The 22494-nt window shown below is 51.5% G+C and overlaps 1 protein-coding gene across 2 annotated transcripts; it reads right to left on the bottom strand.

Annotated features, from left to right (window-relative positions):
- On the bottom strand, positions 1 to 12353 carry TMEM115 (transmembrane protein 115). 2 transcript variants are annotated; one of them, XM_067561189.1, is made up of 3 exons: positions 11317 to 12353; positions 2240 to 2462; positions 1 to 187 (listed from the first exon to the last, which is right to left on the bottom strand). In XM_067561189.1, the coding sequence occupies exons 1-2, from the start codon at positions 12168 to 12170 to the stop codon at positions 2243 to 2245; spliced, it is 1074 nt and encodes a 357-aa protein (XP_067417290.1). In that variant the 5' UTR covers positions 12171 to 12353; the 3' UTR covers positions 1 to 187; positions 2240 to 2242. The 2 variants fall into 2 exon arrangements, with proteins under 2 accessions (XP_067417290.1, XP_067417289.1); XM_067561188.1 differs by lacking the exon at positions 1 to 187 and having other exon boundaries at positions 396 to 2462.
- Between the last annotated feature and the right edge of the window lie 10141 nt (positions 12354 to 22494).

The following is a 22494-nucleotide window of genomic DNA, read 5'->3' as shown; positions in this document are numbered from 1 at the left end:
TGATTCCCACATTGGCTGAGCCAGCATCTGCTGTCCTGGAGCACTACAGGAAGGGAGCCTCCTCTACAGGAACTCGGTGGAATTCACCCTTCCGGGAAAACTGTAAGGCTGCTGGGTTTGGGCTCCTCTTCTCCTACGCTGCTCTTGCTGATTAAAGGAATCCAGTTCAGAAGCAGGCCAGCTGGTGCTTTAAGATTAAAACAGGAGCAGCAGATTTTGCATCTAAATCAGATTAATTTAATCAAGTAGATCAAGAATGGGTTTATGAGAAGGGGGTAGGTGCCATGGCAGCTAATTCTATGCATGGGAGATCAAATGCAGCATTTTAACCCTCTGGGCCCCAGGATTTTCCAACACACATTTGGTGCACTGAACCAGGGCTCTGGATATCAGCCCAGCATCTCTTCAACAATGCATGAGAATAACTAACCCTTGGAACAACTGACCCAGATAAGACAAGACCCACTGAATTAGGTTCTCAGGGATCGAGCGGGGATGTGAGCATGACTTTCTAGAAATGGAAGCTCAGCATCCAAATTCCTCTGTGCTACCAATGCCAGCCAACCCCAGGAGCCCTTGCTCGCCCTGCCAGCTCTGGTCTTGGAAAAGCCAGCCCTGCATCCCAGTCCTCTAGCAGCAATCTAGACTGAAGTGACAGGTGCACTTAAACAGACGGATCATCCCTGGCTCAGAGAAACATACAGCATCAAGGTATCCACCACACATTCGGATGGGACTCTGGACATAGCAATTAGAGCAGATAAGGGAAACACAAAATGGAAGGGAGACCCTGCAAACAGGAGCTAGGCTTCAGGGGATTTACAAACTAAAGCGAGAGGGGCTCTTTGAAATTCTTGTTTATTGATACTGAAATTCCCATATGTTTATTTCCCAGTTGACAAAACCTTCTAGTGTGGTCCTTTAAAAAAAAATAATCACACATGCGCACTCCCCCATCTGGTAGCCGCCTCGCAGGGAAGTACACCAGCTGGAGGGCCATGCCCTTTGGGGGCTGGTTCTCAAGGAAAGGTTTTCCAGATAAGCCCCCCCTCACACCCAAACCCCTCTCCAAAAAAAGCCCCTCAGCAGAGTGGGGGAAAAAGGAGAGGGGAAGCCAACATTTTAATCAAAGGGAGGAGAAAAAGCAGGTGTTGGAAGAATGGTTAAGAGCCCCACCATCCAACAGATTCGCCGTCTAACAAAGAATCAACGCACAGGTCCCACCCAGTGCAGAGGCTACGTTACCATTTAAATCACCGCAAAAGAAATTGGAGAAAAACCAAAGTAGCAATAACACAAATGAAATTAAACCCCTTTGTGACCCTCACAGAAAGACTAGGGTTGATGTATTTCCATGGATTAGTCTCAAAGCTACGTGGCCCCACACTTGCTAATCAATAATTGAAGGTAGGCAGCTGCAGGAAGGGAGTGGTACTAAGCAATTACTTTGTAGCTAAACAGGCTTCTTATCTAATGATCATGGCAAATGCCTAACTCAGGAATTTATTGGAGCCAGTTCCTGCCAAGTCATCTGGGCCAGAGGGGAAAGGGTTAATACAGCAAAGGGATTAAGAAAAACATGTCCCGCTCCTCAGATCTGTAACAAAATTAACTGCGAAAGGGAAAAAGAAAGTTGCAGGGTACTTTTAACAACCACCAGCACAAAAGTGAGAGCGCGAAAGTGCTGCGTCACTTGCTGACTTTGCCCTCTGGGATGCTGTGAGGGTCTCTAGTGGTCTAGCACACAGGCTTCAAAACCAGGACAGAGCGCCACAGCCACCCTTGAGGCATACACGGTCAGCTAGCCCCAGTGGCGGCTATTGGCAGAGGCAGTCAACACAAGGCCTCTCTGGACAGATCAGTCTGTCCTGTGCTGTGCTGTGCTGAAGCAACACATGTGGGTCCATCCCTCTTGGTGGTTGGCATCCAGCCCTGCTTTAGTGTCTTGGAGGAATCTCATATTACCACTGAAGAAAGCAAATGAGAACCAGAGCTCCCGCAGCGGAGAGAGTCCTTCCAGGGAACCAATGGTGGCTAACAGCTACCACCGAGACAGTCTAGAGACATGGCATCAGCCAAGTGTGGCTATTAAATGCTGGAATTAGGTAGCCCTCTCCCCTCGAGGTTGTGGGAGGGGTCCCGTGCTCCTCGCAGACAGCATTGCTGGGGAGCAGACAGGACTGTGAGAAGACAGGAGGGATCACTCTGACACAGAGATGGGGAAGAGGGGGTTGCTCACAGGTCACAGCTGAGGGGGGGCATCCTCAAAGGTGATGAGGCTAGACTCCTGGCTGGCTCCTTTTCCTGCAGCACTGATGTCCCGACCGCTTTGGTTCTTCTCTGGGAGTAGCAGGCTGTCCAACTTGGCACCCCCCTCTTCCTCATCATCCTCCATGCTGGGCCACGCTGACTGGTCCTCCACGCGTTTCAACCTCTCATTCAGCGCCTTCAGGGCGATTTGTCTGCAGGACAAGGACAGACATGCAGGGTTAGTGCAGGCTCAGCTTCAGGTGCTCCCAGGGAGACAGGACAAGGCACATGTTACAGCATGATGGGCACTTCGTGGGTATTTTGGAGGGGCAGGGGGGATCTCCCAATGCTTCTACTGGCCATCAGTCCAGGTCAATTAACCACTGGGCTGGGAGCAAAGGAATCCAATACAAAGGCCCTGCTCAGATTCCTCCCTGCTCTCCTTGTGCAGCATTTCTGCCCCTGTTCCTCTGGTTCAGTCTCTGGGTGGCTGCTGTTCCCCACACATCAGTTACCATCCCTCTAGCAGAGGAAATCTCTCCTCGTGCTCCTACCTCCTGTTGGCTCATAACCAAACCTGCATGCAGCCCTCCACCCCTCCCGGCTCAGGCGCATCTCCCATTTGTGCCGGCTGCTGCTTCTCCCACTCTGTGACAAGTTTATGGTTTAGTCCCATCCCCCATGGCAAAGCACCCTCAGCAGCAGCAGAGTTACGGCTGTCCCCCTGTGCCTCCTGCACATTGCCTATCTCCAGCAGAAGCAGTAGGGTTTTTATATCAGTTTCACTCTGCTGCTCTTGCCTGGGAGATGCTATAGGCAGTAGCTGAGGCACCAACACAGTCCTTAGCAGGAATGCATTGGAGCAGTTTCACAGTGCAGAGGCATATGCGCCAGGGGAATGAAGAGCTCCTGCAGTTACTCCCCAGATCTAACTACCAATAAGCTATGGCTATGCTTTGGATACCCCTGCTAAGATTTGAACAGATCAGTGTCAAACCCATCAGATTAGGCCATGAACACCAAGAACCACATTTGGTGAAAACACTGATGAATGGGACTTGGGAGGTTCTCCCAAGGCAGAGAATCTTTCAGGATCTTGACTTCAATCTCTGAACCGAGACCCTCTTCCTGCTGCCCTCCCCACATAGGGTCAGTGCACGTAAGGGCACATCCCTTGTGAATGCAGCATCCATGTGGGACCCATAAGACTGTAAGCTCTTTGCGGCAGAGACCATCTTTTACTGAGTCTGAACAGCACCTAGCACAACAGGGCCCTGATCCTGACCGAGACCTGGGGGCACTGTTGCCGCAGTAATAAATACTAATAGGGTCTTGCCAGTGATTATGTGATCCAATTAGGCAATAGAAGAATTTCTGCCAGTCTGAGCACAGAAGAGAGAACTTTCCCTTCCACAAACCACACTGAAATCCTTAGCGATAAATGACCTAGATTTCAAACGCTGGCCTCTGATTAGGGCCCCTGGGTCCTCAATGGGGGCTCAAAGTGGCTCTTAAGATGTGTATCTGGACAAGCTGGCTGATTGAAGTATCAATCACTTCCTCCTTCCACTTGAAATATGGTGCTGGTAGAGAAGCAGACAAGGTGCTAGCAGGTAGAAGGAAGGCCTTGAAATAACGAGTTATAAGGCCAGAGGGAATGAAGTAGGGAGGCTGTCTGATTCAAAGACTAACTGAGGAGATAAGGGGGAAGTTCTAAAAAGGAGGTCTCAGATCCACATGGGAGACTGCAGATGATTTTAAATAAAACAAAGAGAATCTGTCTTAAAATGAACCAACATGGCTCTTCCCCACCCACACACCAGTGTTAAAGCCTATGTGAGCCCAGGTACGCTGGTCAGCAAGAGGGAGGAGAGGAAAGGCTTGGGAAGGAAGGAGATTGTAAGCAGGGCTGCCAACCTGGCATTTTAGTTTTTACTGACATGAAGTTCTGAAGTTTATTTTTTTTTTAACTGACATGGTAAACGTTTTACTGACATCCCTAAAAATATCATGAATGCAATAATGTCACAAAAGTGTGTACTCACTCGCCATATTTTGCACACAGGAATTCAGAGTTACGCAATGTTCTTTTTTAGCTGCAGTTAATTGATCAATCAGTTTCTTTGGGCATGTGCAATAATAGAAAAGAGGAAATTGATAAAGACATGGTCAGTGTAGTTTTATGATACAAGAGGTGATTCTGAATGACAATCAATGTCAAAATACAATATGGATTCAGACTGGAAATAAGAGTGAACTGCCTTCAACTGGTTTTTAGCTGAGATCAGAAATGGGCTATGACATCACTTGTTTGCTGAAGGGTAGAAAACTCTTAAAGGATTCATTGCTAATACCAACCTGACTATGTTGGAGCTGACCATTATGGGCCTAAGCACCCCTGAATGTAAGTATCTTGATCAACTGCTTATAAATGTTTTGTCACTGTATTAGGAGTAGTAAATTGCTTATTATTTAGGCTTTTTAGACATGTTCAAAGCAATTGTATAAATACCATTTGGCCTTTGGAATTTAAGGAATGTATGGTTAAATTAGTGTCAGAGTAATACCCTGCATAAATATTACTAATTCCAAAACCACCAACAAAAACAAGAAGGGAGCGGTCAGGTCAGGCAGTAGCAGAGGGAAAAGGAGCAGAGAAGCAAGAAGAAAGGAAAAGGCAGGAACAAGGAGTCAAGACAAAGGCCTATTAAACGCAGAAATCCATCTCTAGAGCCTGTCTCGTGCATCTAGAACAGGTGCTTCATATATTCAACATCAAAACAAGTACATTTGTTTTCAAAGTCAGTAATGGATTAAGAGACAACCTTCAATGCAAACCCCTGGCAGAGATTCTGCACTGGTGATCGACTCACATTAATATAGGAGCACTCATTGTCTACTGGGAAATTGTGCTGCGCGTGCAAGATGCAGCCAGAGGAATGAGACACATTCCAGTTCTGAGTCATTTCTGTTCACTGCCCAGCCACACCCCTACAGCCTACCAAATGTACTCACTGGGTGAAAGAGGGGTGCGGGGAAGGAAACAGAATCATCGCATCCCTAGAGGCGAGTTCCCAAGGCAGGACTGAGGCAAACTGCTTTCATCAGCACTAAAGTTGCTTAAGAATGTACCTGAAAGCCCTGGTGCATGTATCCAAGGGAACAACTCCACACCAGTTCTTGGAACAAGGAGGGACTTAGCAGGTCTGTGATAACTGCACGAGACTCCTGGATTACCATCAGAGGGACAGGGTGGACCCCTCCGCCCTGCTTGTTCCCAGTCACGTGCCCTAAGAGGTGGGGGAAGCCTTGCCTCCTGCTTTTCCAGCCTCTTCCAAACCCCAATGCACCTCACCATCTCAACAGGACCCACCTGACATTTCCTCCTCAGTTCACAAGCAAAGACACCAGGAAATGAGAGAGAGCACCTGGAACCCAGATTGGCTGGAGAAAGAGGAAGCGCTTGAACCAGCAACACTAGCCATTGTTATTGCTCTCCCAGAACAGGTTTAGTGGAAAGCAAACTGTACCACCTTCTCTGAGGCAAAGCACGGGACAGGTGGGTCTAGGCCCGCCCATAACTAAAGGCCTGCCCCCTCAATTACAGGAGAGGAAGCATTAAGTCCAGGCTACAATTGATTGCTGGGAACAGCCCAGGAGAAAACAGGAAGAGGAGTGAGACTTAAGGCTGAAAAATCAGGGAACCAGAAGGGGTCACTGAGCAGAGCCTTTCAGACACTCCTCAAAGGTGCCCCAGAAATCAGTGGAAATGCCCAGAAAACTCAACCCAGAGATGTGAGTGAACTAGTCACAGAGCAACTCCCAGCCAGTTTCCTTCTTCGGATATGGATGGATAGTTGTCTTGGCTAGTGCCAGGAGGAGCTTGATGAAGAGGTTCCGCAACTTTGTGGGGCTGTGGAGGGTGTATGCAGGAATCAGGAGGTGTGGGGAAAAGTGCAGCCAGGACCTCAGTAAGAGATTTTGGAGGAGCCGGAAAAGGGGGCTGCAACCTGACGCATTCTACGCAGATGTGTGTCAGGGCCTCCCTCTCACCGCAAAAGGGAAAGATGTTGGGGGAGTTAATGAACCACGCCAGGTACACACCTGTGCTCACGGCTCCATGGAGGAGCTGCCAACTATTATCCCTGGCGGGCTGTGGGACCACAACGGAGCACAGACTGACCCATCAGGGTTCCTCACCCTCCACAGGTGGTAACAGGCCCTGCCACTTGCCAGGGACCCGAGGGTATGAAGCTCAAGCATGTACAGATGTTCCCCGGGCATGATTCAGAGGCAGACCCACCAGCTGGATGTCGTTCAGCCGACTCAGGTGGTGTGTCGGGGGCAGCGCGGAGGCTAGTGGGGCAGTGCCTGGTGAGTGCTGGATGGCCAGGGGTGAGAGGGCAGCGCCCTCCCACAGGAGCCACTCGAAGAAAGCTACAGAAGCAGGAGGCAAGACTGCCTTACCTCCCGGAGCAGGACAGGGAACACGCAGGGTGGGCAGCCCCGTGCGCTGGCCGAGGGGTCCACCGAGCCCCTGATCGTAATCCAGGACTTCTCTGATTCTGCTGGTGCTGGCCAGGACCATCCTCCGGCACACCAAAGGGGATTCCTGCACACAGTGACGGCAGGTTCTGTGAGGAGGTCCTCCCCCCTCAGTGGCTGCTCCAGACCTGGTACCCGAGACTAACTTCCAGCTCCCAAGGAAGAGGGCCTGGAAAAAGATTGGCAGCTCAGAGAAGCCTCCAGGGAGCCCTCTCGGGTGGAGGCAGAGCACAGGTGCTGCAGCTGACACCTCTCTGAACAGGCGGGAAGTTTCACTGAATCATGCTGAGGACAGATGCTCTGTAGTCTGACTAGAATATTGGTGTCAAGGCACCAGCAGGGCAAATTCTCCTCTGCCATCTGCAGGGCAGCTCATGAATGCCCATTCCCACGCTCACTGCAGGCACTCGGCTTCCACTGATGGCAATGGCAGTTTTGTCTCTGGCACAGCTGCAAATCTCTGGCCTGGCCAAGAATTCTGCCCCATTCTTAAATCCCTAACCCATGCCCTTTGCCCCCTCACTGCTTAAATCTGTCACAGACTTAGGACAGAGAGCTGCCTCTAAGGAGAGACTGTTCACATCAGCCTTTTCGCTGCCTTGCACAGTGCCTGGGCCCACAGCCATCTGCAACCCTCCCTACCACTGCCTGCCCACCCTGCGCCAGGCAGAAAGGCCAGTTCTTCACTCCGCAGTTGCACTTCCTGCCAGCATGCTTGGGGGTAACTAGGCTCTGCGGGAGTCAACCAGGGTGGGTACAGGAAGGGCCTGAAGGATTTCACATACAACTACCATGCAGTCACTGAGCACGCCCAATGGCTCACCCTAACAAAAGAGCTGGTCATCCCCCCCAACACCCACATCAAGGAGACTGACCCTCCGTGTGGAGCTCAGAACAAGCCACAGGAGCCTGCAGCAGACCTGCTCCAGAGTTAGCCATTGAAAATGACCAGGGAGGAGACATCCTTTTATCTGGATCCTATCACATGATCAATTCTCTATCCTGAAATGTGGCGCTTTCATTTAAAACTGGAGGACAACGGACTGCAAAATGACTCGACTTCCTGGAGGCCTTCGTGCCTTGAACATCATTGATAAGAACGCTGTGGCGGGGCTTGGCTTGATCGGATTGCACACGCCAAATAAATAAATAAATTTAAAATTCATTCAGCAATTACTGGGAGGCAAGAGCGCCAGCACCTCTGGATAGGCTATGCGAAGCCAGCCTGACAGAGAGCTCTGAGGAGGAAGAAAAGAAGATCTGGCTAGCAGGATATTTCAGAAGCCCAATCCAGGCCAACAAAGTGGGCAGCTAGGAAGGCGATATGAAGCTGGGAAGAGCTTTCCTCAACAGAAGGGCTGAATTTCCAGCCCTGAAGAAAGCTCAGATGTAGGTCATCAGCAAATCAGATGGTTTTTATTGTAAGTTCTGCAACAGCACTGGAGCCAAACTCTCCTTTTCCCCTCCAGGCTTCCTAGCAGAGGCTGCTCCCTCAGTCCTCCAAACCCAGAAGAAACCAAGCATCAGCTCAGCCAGGATACACCTTGACTATGGTGCACCCTCCAGTGCTTTGGACACCTGGCATTGGTGGCTATCGTGCAAACAGAGAGTGCAACGGGGGTTTCCTAGCAGAGGGCACACAGCAACCCACTGAACTGTCAGTGCATATCGTACTCTTATTTATTTGTTTTCCTACACTAACCACCTTCTCCACCCAGACATGCAGCTTCATTTCAGCTCCTGCCCTCCCCTCTAGCAGGATCTTCCTCATCTCCAGTACTCCCAGCAGGACTCCTTCACTTTTAATCCCTCCCAGCCTGATTGCCACCTTCTGAGAGGGGCTACCTATGAACATTCCTGCTTAACCTGCCAGTGGAGGGGATGCTGAGGGACCGATGGGGAGGGAGTCTCTCTCCACAATCCCAACAGCCCATCTGCAAACAAGAAGACAGGCAGTTGGGCAGGGTGGGGATTTAACCCTTTGCCAGTGCCCCCTTATCCTCAACTGACATAACAGAAGTCTGTTCCACTGCTCCATGTGATCTATGACGACTTCTGCTTTAAGGATAGCCACCCAGTTGAATGCCCATGGGGAAAGCAGCTGGGGAGCGGGGCAGCTACCCAGAGGGCGTGATCCCGCAGAGAGCTGAATGCTATCAGCTGACTGCAGGGGAAGGCACATAGCACAACTGGGTCCAGAAACACACACCTTTTATAGTTACCGCCCCCTCACACTGAGTTGTCATTAACAAGAACATGATTAGTTGGCAGCTCTTTTCTGTAGGCTCTTAGCTCCATGAATGCCCCACACTGAGGCTTGAGACTTATTTAAGCATATCTTCCCTGAACACAGCCTGCGGGAAATTACCAGCTGGGCAGCTGTGCAGATCTGGCAGCTGCTTAGGTTACTGCCTGGCTGGCTCTAGCAGAGGCTTGGATCAGTTACCATTGCCCCAAGCCCTATCGCCCCCAAACAGGACTAACCTGAATAGAGGGAAATGTTTACACTCCAAGACAATAAAATGTGAAGGTTTCTTGTCTCCGCTTTCGAAACTCATGCAACACATGATCAGATTGCACAAGAGACACAGTCAACTGAGAAGTTAAAGGAATGGGTGCAAAACCTGACTATGAATAAAATGGTTCATGGAAAAAAAATTAAAACAGCTTCTGCAATTTTCTTTTAAAACATTTTGCCCCTGAGTTGAAGCACAAGCAGCTGCTTGCATTCATGCAACAGACCCAGGAAGTGAAAGTGATTAGAAAGAGAGGGAAGCTGACTCAGCTCATTTTCCTCTCCATACTGGAAAAGGGAGGGAGAGTAAGAAGGCAGCATGACTGGCAAAGAGCAAATTAAGGCCCTCATCCTGCAGAGACAGATGAACCTTCCATCCACGGATCTCAACAGGAATACTCTCGCTCTTACAGTTAAGCATGTGCACAGGGACTAGATTATTAAATGGCAAGAATCTAAGCTCTGTATTAGGAACAAAGTTAATATTTTTTTAAATGAAGTCCCAACAGCTTCCCTTGGGAATGATTGGATGGCTCCCATTTCTAAAGCAGGCTTGTTGTGGTTCGATGCACAGAAAGTCAATTCGCTTGGATAGTTTTATTTTTCTGGGCATTGGAAATACTACCTGTCGAAAAATAAAGTGTAAGAGGTGAACTACGAGAACTGCCACCTGCTGATCTCAGTTCCATCTATTTGCAAATCAGGAACGCCCGCCCACTGCTAAAGGCCCCTCCCCCAGCCTAAGGGGAGGAGCCACTGAGCCTAGAACGCAACTGATTACTTGGGACAGCTAATGAAAAAAACAGGAAGGGACGTGAGGGTCACAGGTTTAAACGAAGTGAGCCAGAAGGGGACACCGAGCAGAGAACTCTGGACAGCGTCCACTGCTCCCGGAAGGTGTCAAGGGAGCCAGCGGATGCTGCCCAGAGGAACTCCGCCCGGATGCATGAATACACAAGGGAACGGAAGTAGGCCTCACACTGTGTTAAGTCTGTATACAGCAAAAACAACGAGAGTTCTGCGGCACTTTAAAGACTAACAAATTTAATTTTTGTAGGCATAAGCTTTCGTGAGACTCAGCCACGTGAGTCTCACGAAAGCTTATGCCTACAAAAATTAAATTTGTTAGTCTTTAAAGTGCCGCAGAACTCTCGTTGTTTTTGCTGCTGATCTCAGGGTTTCATTCCCCCCAAGAAACCTTGTCTATACAAGGATCCGTCTCCCCAGAACTTCTTGTGGTTACCATCAAAGCAATTCCACCAACAGTAGGAATGGTGGGAGCACTAGTGTGCTTAAGGCATGAGTGTTTTTACCAGTGTGGGGGGGTGGATCTGCTCTCAGGCTCTGGACTACTTTAGAGAGAATCTGCGCCACTGTAAACGTCTGTGTAGCCACTCTAAGCCAATGGGAGATCTCTCCCGTCAGCTTAATTACTCCAGCCCCCCGAGCAGCAGTAGCTATGTGGGTGGGAGAAGCTCTCCCAAGATAGCGCTGTCCACACTGGCACTTAAATCAGCATAAGTTATGTTGCTCGGGGGAGTGGCTAATTCACACCCCTGAGTGACATAATGCAAGTCGATTTAAGCTATAGTATAGCCATAGCCTCAGCAGAACCAGACAACATACTCCTGAAATGCAGCTGTTGCACACTAGCGTCCCCCTATTGCTATCACCAGTAGGACTGCACCTACCCTAGTGCAGACAATAGCTGATGGCTCACATGATTTGCAAGGAGCATAAGGCTGTTTTTCTCTCCAGGTGGTAAACACAGAGCCCTGAACTCAGACTGTGAGAGGCAAGTCAAGGAGGAAAGATTTTAAAATATGCCCTTTTAAAAAATAATCCTTATAACATTTAAACCCAGACAGAATCATTTGGAACCCAGCCGTTTCGTTGTCTTATTAAAACTCATCTCAGTTCACCTTCAGCCGGTATTTAGCACAAGGTATGTTGCATGAACGCACACTCTCAAACGAGATAATATATTTCAAGGGAACATATAATACCTTCTCCGCTCGGCATCCTGCGGGTCTGTTCCAGGCAGGCTGATGGTGATGGATGACGGTGCACCCACATCGTAACGTTTCACTGTTTTCCGACAGACTTTCACCTTCACCAAGATGCCATGCACCAAGTTGGCCACCAAACCAACCACGGGCTGCAGGATCTCGGGGAAGAAGGTGGCAAAAGCAAAGTGGTCTGACATGTCTCCACGCCCCCTACTGTGCCGCTGGTAGAAACGGAGATAGATCCAGCTGGAGAGGACCCCAAAGCCGTAAGAGGCCAATATGTTGCTTTCAATAAGGGTGGCCAGTCTCAGAAGAGCCAGGATAAGGAGTAAGAACATAGGGACCACTTTCATCCGCACCTGGGGCACCTTCAGGACAGTGTTGTCACCCATGGTTTGCTTGAGGGCCACCAAGACCCCACCGAGAAAGCCCAGCATGCCATGGATGCGAACGGTAAACAGGTACAAGAGGTTGAATGACCCCATGTAGGTGAGAAGATAGGCAAAGGCTCCCAGGAGGCCCACTGAGATATTCACTACTGCAAAGAAGATCAGGAGCTCCAGGGCACCCCACAGGGGCTCCAGCAGCCTGCCAGCCAACACCACTGTGGCCAGGCTGATGCCAACGTCCCAGACATGCTTCTCCACCACGCTGTGCGTGGCCAACGTCCAGATCCAAAAGTTGGGTGGAAAGAGATAACCAGGAGTCACCCCGAGCCCAAACACTGTGTCCACAGCAAAGGAGAGAAAGTAGAGCAGGACGACGGTGGCACAGATGGACTTCACCACCACGCTGGTGCTGGCCAGCACGGCCAGAAAATGCTGCCGGGCTACCGGGAGGTACCGGTTCATGTTGAATCTCTGCCCGCACGCACCTTCGCTGAACCAGGCAGGGGCCTTGATCGGACACTCTCGGGGGAGTCAGGCATCCAGCAGCTTCCCCCCAGCCTTCACCGCACTATGGATGGCGTGAACGTCAGGCCTGACCAGCCACCGCAACAGGGATGAGCCCAGAGCCCCTTAAACGCTGTTACCCAAAACACTCAGACGCCCACCCCCGCCCCCTTGGGTCCCCGCACCCGGTTACCCCGCCCCCTCGGGCCCCCGCACCCCGGTACCCCGCCCCCTCAGGGCCCTGTACCCCGGTACCCAGCCGGCAGGGCAGGGCAGGGCAGGGCCCGGCTCCCCTTGGCCGCGCGCGCACGGGGCCCCGGTGCCGATCCTAGGGCGGGGTCCCGGGCCGGCCCCTCACGGCGCCATTCACCAGGGGCCCTCAGGGGGCTGCCCGGCCTCTCCCCTGGGCCCGCCTCGGGCCCTGTCGGCCCGGCCCTGCCCGGCCCGGCTCCCCGCCCCGCTGGCTGCTCTCCCCGGGCCAGGCCGCGGCCACTCGGCGCCGCCTCACTCTCACTAGCTCTGCCGCTGCTGGCTACCCCGGCCGCGCGACACAAGTGATGACGCAAACAAACAGCGACACTGCGCCTGCGCTTCGCCCTCGGAGGAGGAGAAGGACCGCCCGGTGCACGCCGGGAGATAGAGTCTCGAGGCCCGGCACTGCTCCGGGAAGTCAGGGCGAGACGAACGACACGTCCCAACATGCACTGGGTTAGACGGACCCCGGGCGCCGTTGGCGAAAGGGATGCTGGGGGTTGTAGTTTTTGGGTGGGGCGAAGTTCTCCGGCCGCGGGTGGGGGAGAGGGGAGCCGGCCTCATGCGCTCGCGCTCGGACCATGCGTCTCCAGCCCGAGCTGAGCCGGGGCGCACCCCGATCGGTACCGGACACGGGCTCCCTGCGACCCCAGGCCCTGACCTAGGGAGCTGGGCCTGGGGGGCTGGCGGTGGGAAAATGCCTCCACAGCAGGGCAAGGTCTAGTGGTGCAGGGTGACCAGAGAAGCAAGTGTGAAAAACCGGGACACCTTTTTTTTTGGGGGGGGGGGGGTGGCTGTAGTTGCTTATATAAGACAAAGCCCCGAATATTGGGACATCTGCTCACCCAAAGGTTAAAGCCAGGCTGTAAGCTGGGGCGGCCCTGCACACCTGAGCACCCGCCACGTTCCCCGGGCATTGGGGCACGTGCCTCCTAGGCGAGGGGACAGACCGGGAACAGGGGGAAAGCCCTGCTGGGGGCTGATCTTGAGAGGTCCGGACCTTGAGGAGAGGACCCTGCTCATCCAGACGAGTCACTCCACCAGCTGACATCACGGGACCACCGCAAGAAACGGGGCTGTGTAAAAATGGCCCCTTCCTTACTGCCCAGACCTGCTGATAAAACCCTGACACCTCACCTCCCGTACAGTTGCTGTCTCTGCCCCAGATTTTAGAAATGTTTTCATCTTTTCATTGGGTCTATTTTTTGTCGCCCTCTGCCTGGGACACCAGGCTTCCTTGTTGCCACTGGCCCAATTCTCCTCTCTCAGCACTCGCTCAGGGGTAACTCCAACGGAGCTACGCTGGCATAAAACCGTGGTGAGAACAGAATCCAGCCTCATGCGTCTCACTTAAGAGACCATCCACGCTAGGAAAAAAGGTGGTAGCTAACAAACGATAAGGTCCTAGACACCATTAGAGGGCACCTCTGGCTGCTAACTCACGTGAAAGCTACAAACCACCCTGTCTTCAGGATTTGTCCTGGTGGGAAGAACATATTTTTCTTCCTAGTGAAGACAAGACCTTAAAGAGAGGAGAGAAATTCTAACAGTTACATCTCAGACCCCTCTAGGGAAGACTTTATATAGTTCATCACTGGATCATGATACAATTCAAAAGCACAGCTGCTCCTACTAATCTATTCCGAGTGCCTAGAGGCCCTGATCTCAGGGTGCTAGGTGCTGTACATACACACAGTAATAAATGGTTTCTTCTGGGAAGAGTTTACAGGCAAGACATTTAACAGACAGGGAAACAGAAGAAGAGAGAAGATAAATCAGTTGTCCTAAGTGGCATTGGCAGACCCAGAAAGAGAACCGAGTCCCAGCACGTAAGCCCAACTTTCCTTTCTTCCTTTTCTAGCCGCTCTGTGGGTGCTCTGCTCCCTGTGGCTGAAGGGCACATGAACAGACAGCGCAGGAGGGGTAAGGTACTGGAGGAACAGCTGCATCTGCTACCCTGAGCAGCAATAGCTCCCCATCTGTGTCTCTGTCAACTCAGAGGGGAAATCTAGACAGCCGCCTGTGGGAAAGGCGGCCAGGAAAAACATGGCAGTTTTATGAGCTGCCATGTTGCTGGGGTGGAGGAGATTCATGGAGTCTCATGAATGGATTCTGGGGAGCGGTGGGACAACATGCCTCAAGCTCACCTTGCTTCTCAGAGCAGCAGTACTGCTGGACCCTGGCAGCTTTCCCCTCCGCTGTAAGAGGGGAGGAAATGGGCCCTTGTCTTTTGTTCATGGGGTGACTGTAAGTTTTAATTGCAAAACAGATATACATCTTGGAATGGCCCAGGCACAGGTTGTGCCTGGAGCAGACTCTGCAGGAGATCACAACTGTAAAAGCACAGCATCGACAAGAGAAAACAACGTGTTTGCACACAGGACACAGCACACAGGATCCTAGAGCAAGGCTGCGGCACTAAGCTCCCTGTTGTTGACTGTCCAGAGTCCGCAGCTACAGCTCTGCATTTCAAGGCCAACATGCTGACACATCCCTAAAGGAATGCCAAGTTCTCAAGGGCACAGCATCATTCCCCATGCCCGATCTCTCTGGAGGCGAGATTGTACCAAAGCTATCTATACCGGTAGTATGAAGAGCGGAACTGAAGAGAGAGGATAAGGTTTCAGATGGGACCCAGATTGGTGAAGGACCTGAAGCGCAGCTATAAAAGCCAGCTCCAAGGCCCTGGCTGCTACTAGCATTAAAAGCAGACCCTCATGCTGCTGGCCTCACAGCATGTTAAACTTTACGACTGCCTGGTTTAATGCATGACTTACTGTTAGTGAAACCATACAGCCAACTGAATTAGATTTTTATCAATAAATGTTGGTAAACGTTGATTTCACCATGCACACACAAATTGATGAAAAAATACTTCCATCTGTAATAAACAAAATTTACAGAGAAGCAAAAGAAAAATGCAGCTTGAAAATGTATTAGAGTTTGATTTAAGGAGATTTACTTTGGATATTTGGACTGGTGATGTTGACAATTTGTGTTTTCATAGTTATCAAGCTTTAACTTTCTGAATCGTGTCATTAATTATTGTCTGACACCTCCCCATAGTTTCCCACAACTCTGAAAGTTTAAATAGATTAAAAAAAATTAAAAATGCTTAAAAATCAATGTTTGCGCAGCTGTGAATAATTAAATTGATAAAAATAGAAAAAAATTGCTTAAAAATAAACATCAATATTATCTGTTGAAATTACAAAAACCAAAAATCTAATTCTGCCAAGCCTACTTATATTCCCAAAGTCAAAGAAGTGGTTTATGCCTATCGGACATTGATTTGAGAGGCTCTTCCTGACAAATTTCAGTAACAGGGGGACTTTTCTTTCTTCAGGAAGCCTCCTTGCCCTAGGACACTGTCCCAGCTGGCCACAGACCCCTACCCAGCAATACTATGTAAGCTTGCAGTACACAGTTTGATTCACTTACCTCTTCTGCTGTGTGTTAGCCAGCATGATAGTTATAGCTGCTGGTGTCTCAGTCAGACTGCCTGGATATTTCTGCTTGGTTGTTTCTTCCTCCTTTGTTCTCTGCAGAGGTTCCTTCCCAAGAGGTCCCACCTACTTTGAAAGGAAAGCACAGCCCTTTCGCGAATAGCCAGGTGACACAAACATGGATGTGTGTGTGTGAATGTACGTATGTGTGCATTCATGTACGTGTATGTGTGTGTAGGGTTTTTTGCAGTTCTTAGGCTCGCGGATGGAATAACTGTTCAGAACCAATCACATTCTCCTCTGGAGCTGCCCAAGGAGGCCCAGTCCATGCCTCTTGTGGCGCGATCTTTACCCCTTTTAGAGGAGAAGCCCAGCACAGGAGAGTCTTGGTGGCTGCGGGGCTACAGGAGCCCTCCATTTCATAGCACACTCTGGTGGCAAGACCCAGTGTTGTTAGCACTCTGCCTCAGTTTCCCCCTCCTCAGGAACTTGATGAACAAGGACTTCACAAACTCATTTCAATAATGCCCTTGTTCAGAGTCATTTGTTAGGACAAACAGTAGCCGTTCCAGTCCAAAGATAAAGTCCTCAGGGTCCAAACCTGACAATGGACTAGAAATCATAAACTGAGGCTTGGCTCCTGTTTCCTGCTGATCTTCAACAATGGTCCCACTAAACGTCAGGAGATGTAAATCTGGCCCTTCCCCTGAGCATCCCTTCAGCAAACTCTCACCCTCTCCACCTGGGCTCTGTGGGATTTCTGAGTGCCACCAGCTAGGGCTTTCTCTCTGGAGGCCCCTTTTCCACCAGCAGGTTCCCACTTCGTCCCCTCCCACTGGATTCCCTGCTGCTCCCGATTCCCCTTAATGACAGCCCTGCTCCTTACTGGGATTGGGAATACCTGTCCCCCTCCTCAGCTGCAGCCCGAGGACTCTGGCCATTAAGGGGCAGGCCACCCTCTTACCAGTCCGGGTGCTCTGAAAGGCATCCGCATTGCACAGCTGGAGTGGTGGGGTAATCAAGTGGCTTAGCAGAACCCTGAGTTCATGGGATTTCCTTCCTGTCAGGGTTTCATGCCCTGAGCTGAAGATGACACTTGGGATCGTCATAGCTGCCGGGCACTGGAAGGAAGGGAGAGTCTGAATCTGTATACAAATTTTGGACTGATTCTTGTATGTTCCCTTGAAGCCTTTTACAGGTCACAGTAGAAACCTTAGAGGCTTGATTCTCTTCTCACGCAGGGCCCAATCCACATGCTATAAAGCAGTGATACTCAGACTGCAGGGGTTCAGGAGCCTAATTAGTGATCCACATTACCCAAAAGAGCCACACTCGTGTGCATTCATTGCTTCATTTACTATAGTACCGTATCTTTGTATTCAAACAGTGTGACAGGGGAAATATTTAGGTTTTACATCTATATAATTCTCACAGCAAAATGACTGACCAAGTATTATTAATTTATCAACTACAGTCAGCTAATATAGTAAAAGCAGCCTGATTGGTTAATAACTTAGACTGGTTAATAATTAAATCCCCCAGTGTTTTAATATCATGTGCTGCAAAGAGCCGCAGGAGACATATGAAAAAGCCACTGGCAGTTCGGGAGCCACAGTCTGGGTATCACTGTTATAAAGGACCCTACTGTTGACTTTGGTGGGGCTGAAATTGGCACCTTACCCTGGTGTAGATCAGCGTCTGCCGAGTTACGTCTGAGGTTTCATTGCCAATGCCATCTCTTTGCTAGTTAGAGACTGAGAGGTGTTGCTTGGCTTGTCAGCTCTTTGGGGCAGGGAACTGTGGCTTTGGTCTGCATTTGTACAGCACCTAGCACAAGGAGGGTTCCTAGGTGCGATCACAATGTACATACATAAACAATAATAATTCCTAGAGAGGAAAGGCTGAGAATGCAGCATGTTGCCCCCTAGAGACAATGTTAAGAGAACATTATAATTATCAACAAACCCTAATTGCTAGGAACTCAGGCAAGTCAATGTTCCAATAACCTTAACTCTGCCCTCCCGTGTCGCCGTTCACCTTCTAACAGGAGGGCAGACGGCATTTTAACCCTGCCCACTTGGGATTATGAATTGCAGCCAATAGTTGTTGGCTGATATAACTCACGTGCCTCCTTTGAGTTTCTGTCGGGTGGGCGGCAGCGTAGATCTTGGAGGCCAAGCCTGGTCCTGGAAAGGCTGGGATTTGATCACAGTTCAGCTGATGCATCGATTGGGCTGTGTCTTTGTGGGGGCTGCACTTTGTGGCAGAGGGAGGTGTACTTATGTGTGAATACACGGCAGCTGAGACAGGTTCAGGGACAGAGATGCTTGGGGTGCATTTGTGGCGGGAAAGTGGGGAGGTGGAAACTCAGCGACCCCATCGTGTCTCTGCTCAGCTGCATTGCAGCCACTCTGCTGGCTGAGGAAGTGCCACAAAAAGCATCAACCAGACAGGTGTGCTGGAGAATACAGACAGGTGCTCCCTTCGCCTGCGCCCTCCTGGGCGACAAAGCTGCTTCCTCCAGCCGTGGGGTGCTAGGTCTCATGTCCTGATATGGCGCCAGTCCCAGTTGGCTGCCCCAACAAGCCTCACGGCCAGGATGTCCCGTCCTCCTCTAGGACCCCCCCCCCAGACCTGAAGGAAAGGATTATTCACATGCTCTACGTGTTGGGCCCATGTGGCTAGCAAGGGGCAGCTGCTCAGGCCATTGCAACCCGTGCTCCAGGAAGATGAGTGCCCACTGCCAGCTGAGTACAAGGGCACATGTCAACCTCCCAGAGTCAAGCAGCTGCTGTGTCATGTAGGTCAGGATCGCTACCCCAGTATATTAATGGAAAGCTGAGGCAGAGAGCGGGGACGTGACTTATCCAAGGGAACACAGTGAGTCTGTGGCAGAGCTGGGACCAGAGCCCAGGAGTCTTGACTCCCTGGTCCCTGCTCTTCCCACTAGACAACCCCCCCCCAGCCGCAGTCCAACAAAGAGGAAGGAGGGGGCAGTGGCTGGGTTTGGGAGACCTGGTTCTACTGCCGGCTTCCTTGGTGACCGTAGGCAAGACACACGGGCCCAGACCCTCATAGGTACTATTGAAATTGATGGGAGTTAGGCACCTAAATACTTTTGCCCATCGGGCATTAGTCCTTCCATGCCTTAGTTTCCCCACCTGTACAATAGGGAGAATAGCACCGCCTTGCCTCACAAGGGTGTTGTGGGGCTAAACCCGTTAAAGCTAGCAAGCTGCTCAGAACCTATGGTAACGGGGCCTTATCAGATAGACAGATCAGCACGTGCTTAAGTGTTTTGTTGAACACCGATCGATTTAAGCAAGTCCTGAAAATCGGGCCCAAAGGCAAAGAATAAAACCCAGGCGTCCTGACACCCACTCCTCTTCTACTCACCGTTATTCCACATGACAGGTAGGAGCAACCAATCCATTGAGGCAGCTACAAATTCCCCACCAAGTGTGGCACCCCAGCCACAACCCGCCCCCCCACGTCCCATTCAAAACCAGCTAAAAAAAAAAAAGTCCACCAGGTGTGAAGTGAAAATATGAACATTATTTAATAACTGATCCTCTGTAATAAACAATTTGAAAATATTTTACAAGGAATCACACACACAATATTTTACAAAGTTTTTTGTCTTTTTTTTTTTAAGTTTTCTGACTCTTCTGTACAAAAAAAGAGAAGGAAATCAAATGAAATCAAATAATAAAAAAAAACAAACAACCTTTCGAATGAGCAGAAAAAAGCTTTCAGATGAGGAATGCTCAGGATTTGATCCCAGCAGAACAGCTACCTAGTGGTTCGCTTTGTTCTTTTTGTTTTTTATTTTTTTAAACGTAAAATAGAATATATATATATTTATATTTATGTATAGGCTTTTTTTTTTTGTTATTCTCAAATGAGCACCTAACTAGACTATAGAATTACACAGACTCCCAGTAACACAGAGCCAGCCATCTGTTCAAAACACTGTTTCCCAGAGACATTAACCAAACACACACTGAAAAAGCTACAAGCAAAATGACCATTAATTAACCCAGTCATTAATTAACCAATCGCCTCCCTTTCCCCCCACCCCTGCCCCCTCCGGCTCAAGGGTCAAACCGGCAAGGCCCTTGGCTTCCCCTGCCCACCCCCCCGCCCATTCCCCAAATTGTTTTAGCTGAATTCATTTTAGAAAAGCGTTAAGGTCGCGTGACTTTAGTCCCAGCCAGCCCCGGGCCACGCCCTGCTGCCAGGTGTGTCTGGAGCGTGGGGCGATGGACACAGCTGAAATGATGATGGGTTCCAGCAGGCCAATGCCAGCCCCCAGAGCTGCTTGGGAGGAGGGAGCATCTCACGGTGAGATGAGGCCCTCCTAAGGTGGGGGAGGTCAGCAGCTCCCCATCTCCCGCTGCCCTGAGCCCACCCCCAAACCCTGGGGTTTCCTGGCTCCTCTCCCGCACCCAGTGTCCGGCACCCGCAGCAAATCCCTTCACCAGCTCCCTTGCTAGCTACAGCAAGTGCAAACCCCTCCGCTTCAGCGTTAGTGCTCTGCCCCGCCCCCCTCGTCCCCTGCACTCTGCCCCCCGCCCCATCTCGTCCTCTGTCTCTGCCCCGGCCATCCCCCCACCCCCGACTCAGCCATCTCCTCCCCCACCCCTGGCCTGCCCTTCTCATCTTCTTGCTCCTTACAGGGGAGTATTTCCTACTCATGGCAATGAGCCCCAAAGCTGGGCCGACATCCCTCCCGCGCTGTGTGCCGCTGCCCTTCAAACTCTGCCTTCCAGCACAATTCTCCTGCCTTCTCTCCAGCGCTCCCTGCCCCACCTTGCCCTCACTCAGCCTGTGCCTGCAGATGGCCCAGTGGAGGCCGTTCATTGCAGCGCCCTGCTAATGCCAACTCTCACCTTTCCTGCCCTTACCCGCCTCCATTAGCTGGTACCCTCATGTGCTAAGTGCTGCGGGACAGGCTCTGTGGCTTTAACAAAAATCCCCCCGCCCCTCCCCTAAAGCACAGTGCAGAGTGCTGGGGCCATGTTAAGGAAATGGTTATTAACAGCAACTTGGGGCTGCTCAGCAGCTGAGAAATCGCCCGTGAACCAAATCCTCCCTGCTTAGATCGCTAAACCTGTTCCGCCCATTCCCCCAGCAGGGCTGCCCGGATGGCCAGTGGCCCTGCCTCGACAGCCCTTGGGCAACACAGCCGAATGTCATGGCTTTTCTGCCTCCGATTTCTCGGACTTTTCTGCACGGCTGCCGTGCTGCACGACTGGGCTGGAGTGATGGAAGGAGGCTGGGCGGGGGCGGGGGGGGGGGGGGCAGCTCTCCCTGTGAGGCTGAGACCCGAGTGCATTGCTAGAGCTGATGGGGGAAGGGGACACCAGACCCCAGGCCCTAGATGCCCTCCAGCTTCTCCCAGGGAGGGAAGCTCAGGGGAATGTCTAATAGGGAGGGGACGGCCTCGGCTCTGTTAATGCGCTTGCCCTAATCACGGATTGAGCCACCAGGTTGGCTGTATCTGCTCTGAGCAGGGTTAGACAACGCCTTGGTACGAACTGCCCATCTATGCTGTCTATTCCAGCCCCCCCGCCTGCTGGCGCTTCACTGGGAGACCTCCCTGAAACCCACGAGGAGCACATGCTTCCTGACCTTGGTTTGGCCTTCTCTGTACTGACTGGCTGAGCCGCCGGGATCTGGGAGCCCTGCCACGGGCGGCATTTGTGCTACACTGGGGCTACGAGGAGTTGAGAGCTGGGGGACTGGGAGAAGGCGGGTGGGGGAGGGGGAAGCTCCCAGTCCTTCGGTCCCAGCCCCCGTTCAGAGGCTCCATGGGCAGCTTGCGAGTTCTGGTGCATCGCAGTGACATCCCGCGGCGGACGGCATGCCCAGCACCCCCCTCCTCCGTGGGAAAAGGCTGAAGGTTAGCTTGGAGCCGAGGAGGAGGACTTACTGCGCATGCAGACACGGGTCTGTGGGGCTGGCGCTGCCCTCCCACCTGGCGGCTCTAGGGGAGAAGTCACAGGCTGCCCTGGGCAGTCTCTCTCTCTCCCACTGACATCCCTGTTCAGAGATTTGGGGGTGGGAGTTGAGCCCATGCAGCTCTGCAATGCACCCACTGATCTCAGCCTCTATCATAGAGCATACCTGCCATGGGGGCAAAATGGGGGCCCTACCTCCAGCCCCCTGCCCACTCCAACCTCCATAAACATATTCTCCATCACACGGGTGGCCAGGCTGCAGACCAGGAGGAGACACTCTCAAGCCGGACAAGCTCTTCCAAGTCTGTCTCCCCCCTCGCTAAGGAATCAAGTACTGGCCCATCCGAGCACGGAACCAGAGCGAAAACACGACCGTTCCTTCCCACAGAGGATCCCCTGACCCTTAAAACATGGAGATGGGACCAGCTGGCTCAGGGGCTTGGTAATGAGCGTTGGGAGCCTTTCCCAAGGTCACCTGTTCAATTCCACCCCCGGCTAGCGGGGACTGAAGGCTGCTTCCCCCCGAGAGGCCTGTGTGAAAGGCTGTGGGGGTGGGATCACTATCAAAGCGGGCACTCACTGGCTCCCTGACCTGGCTAATCAAGCCACGAACAGACAGGC

The sequence above is a fragment of the Emydura macquarii genome, unplaced genomic scaffold (assembly GCF_026122565.2).
Source record: "Emydura macquarii macquarii isolate MOO-44397 ecotype Brisbane River unplaced genomic scaffold, CSIRO-AGI_Emac_v2 contig_2369, whole genome shotgun sequence".
NCBI lineage: Eukaryota > Metazoa > Chordata > Testudines > Chelidae > Emydura > Emydura macquarii.
Note: the sequence above shows the minus strand (reverse complement) of the source record. Positions and strands in the feature narration are given on the sequence as shown.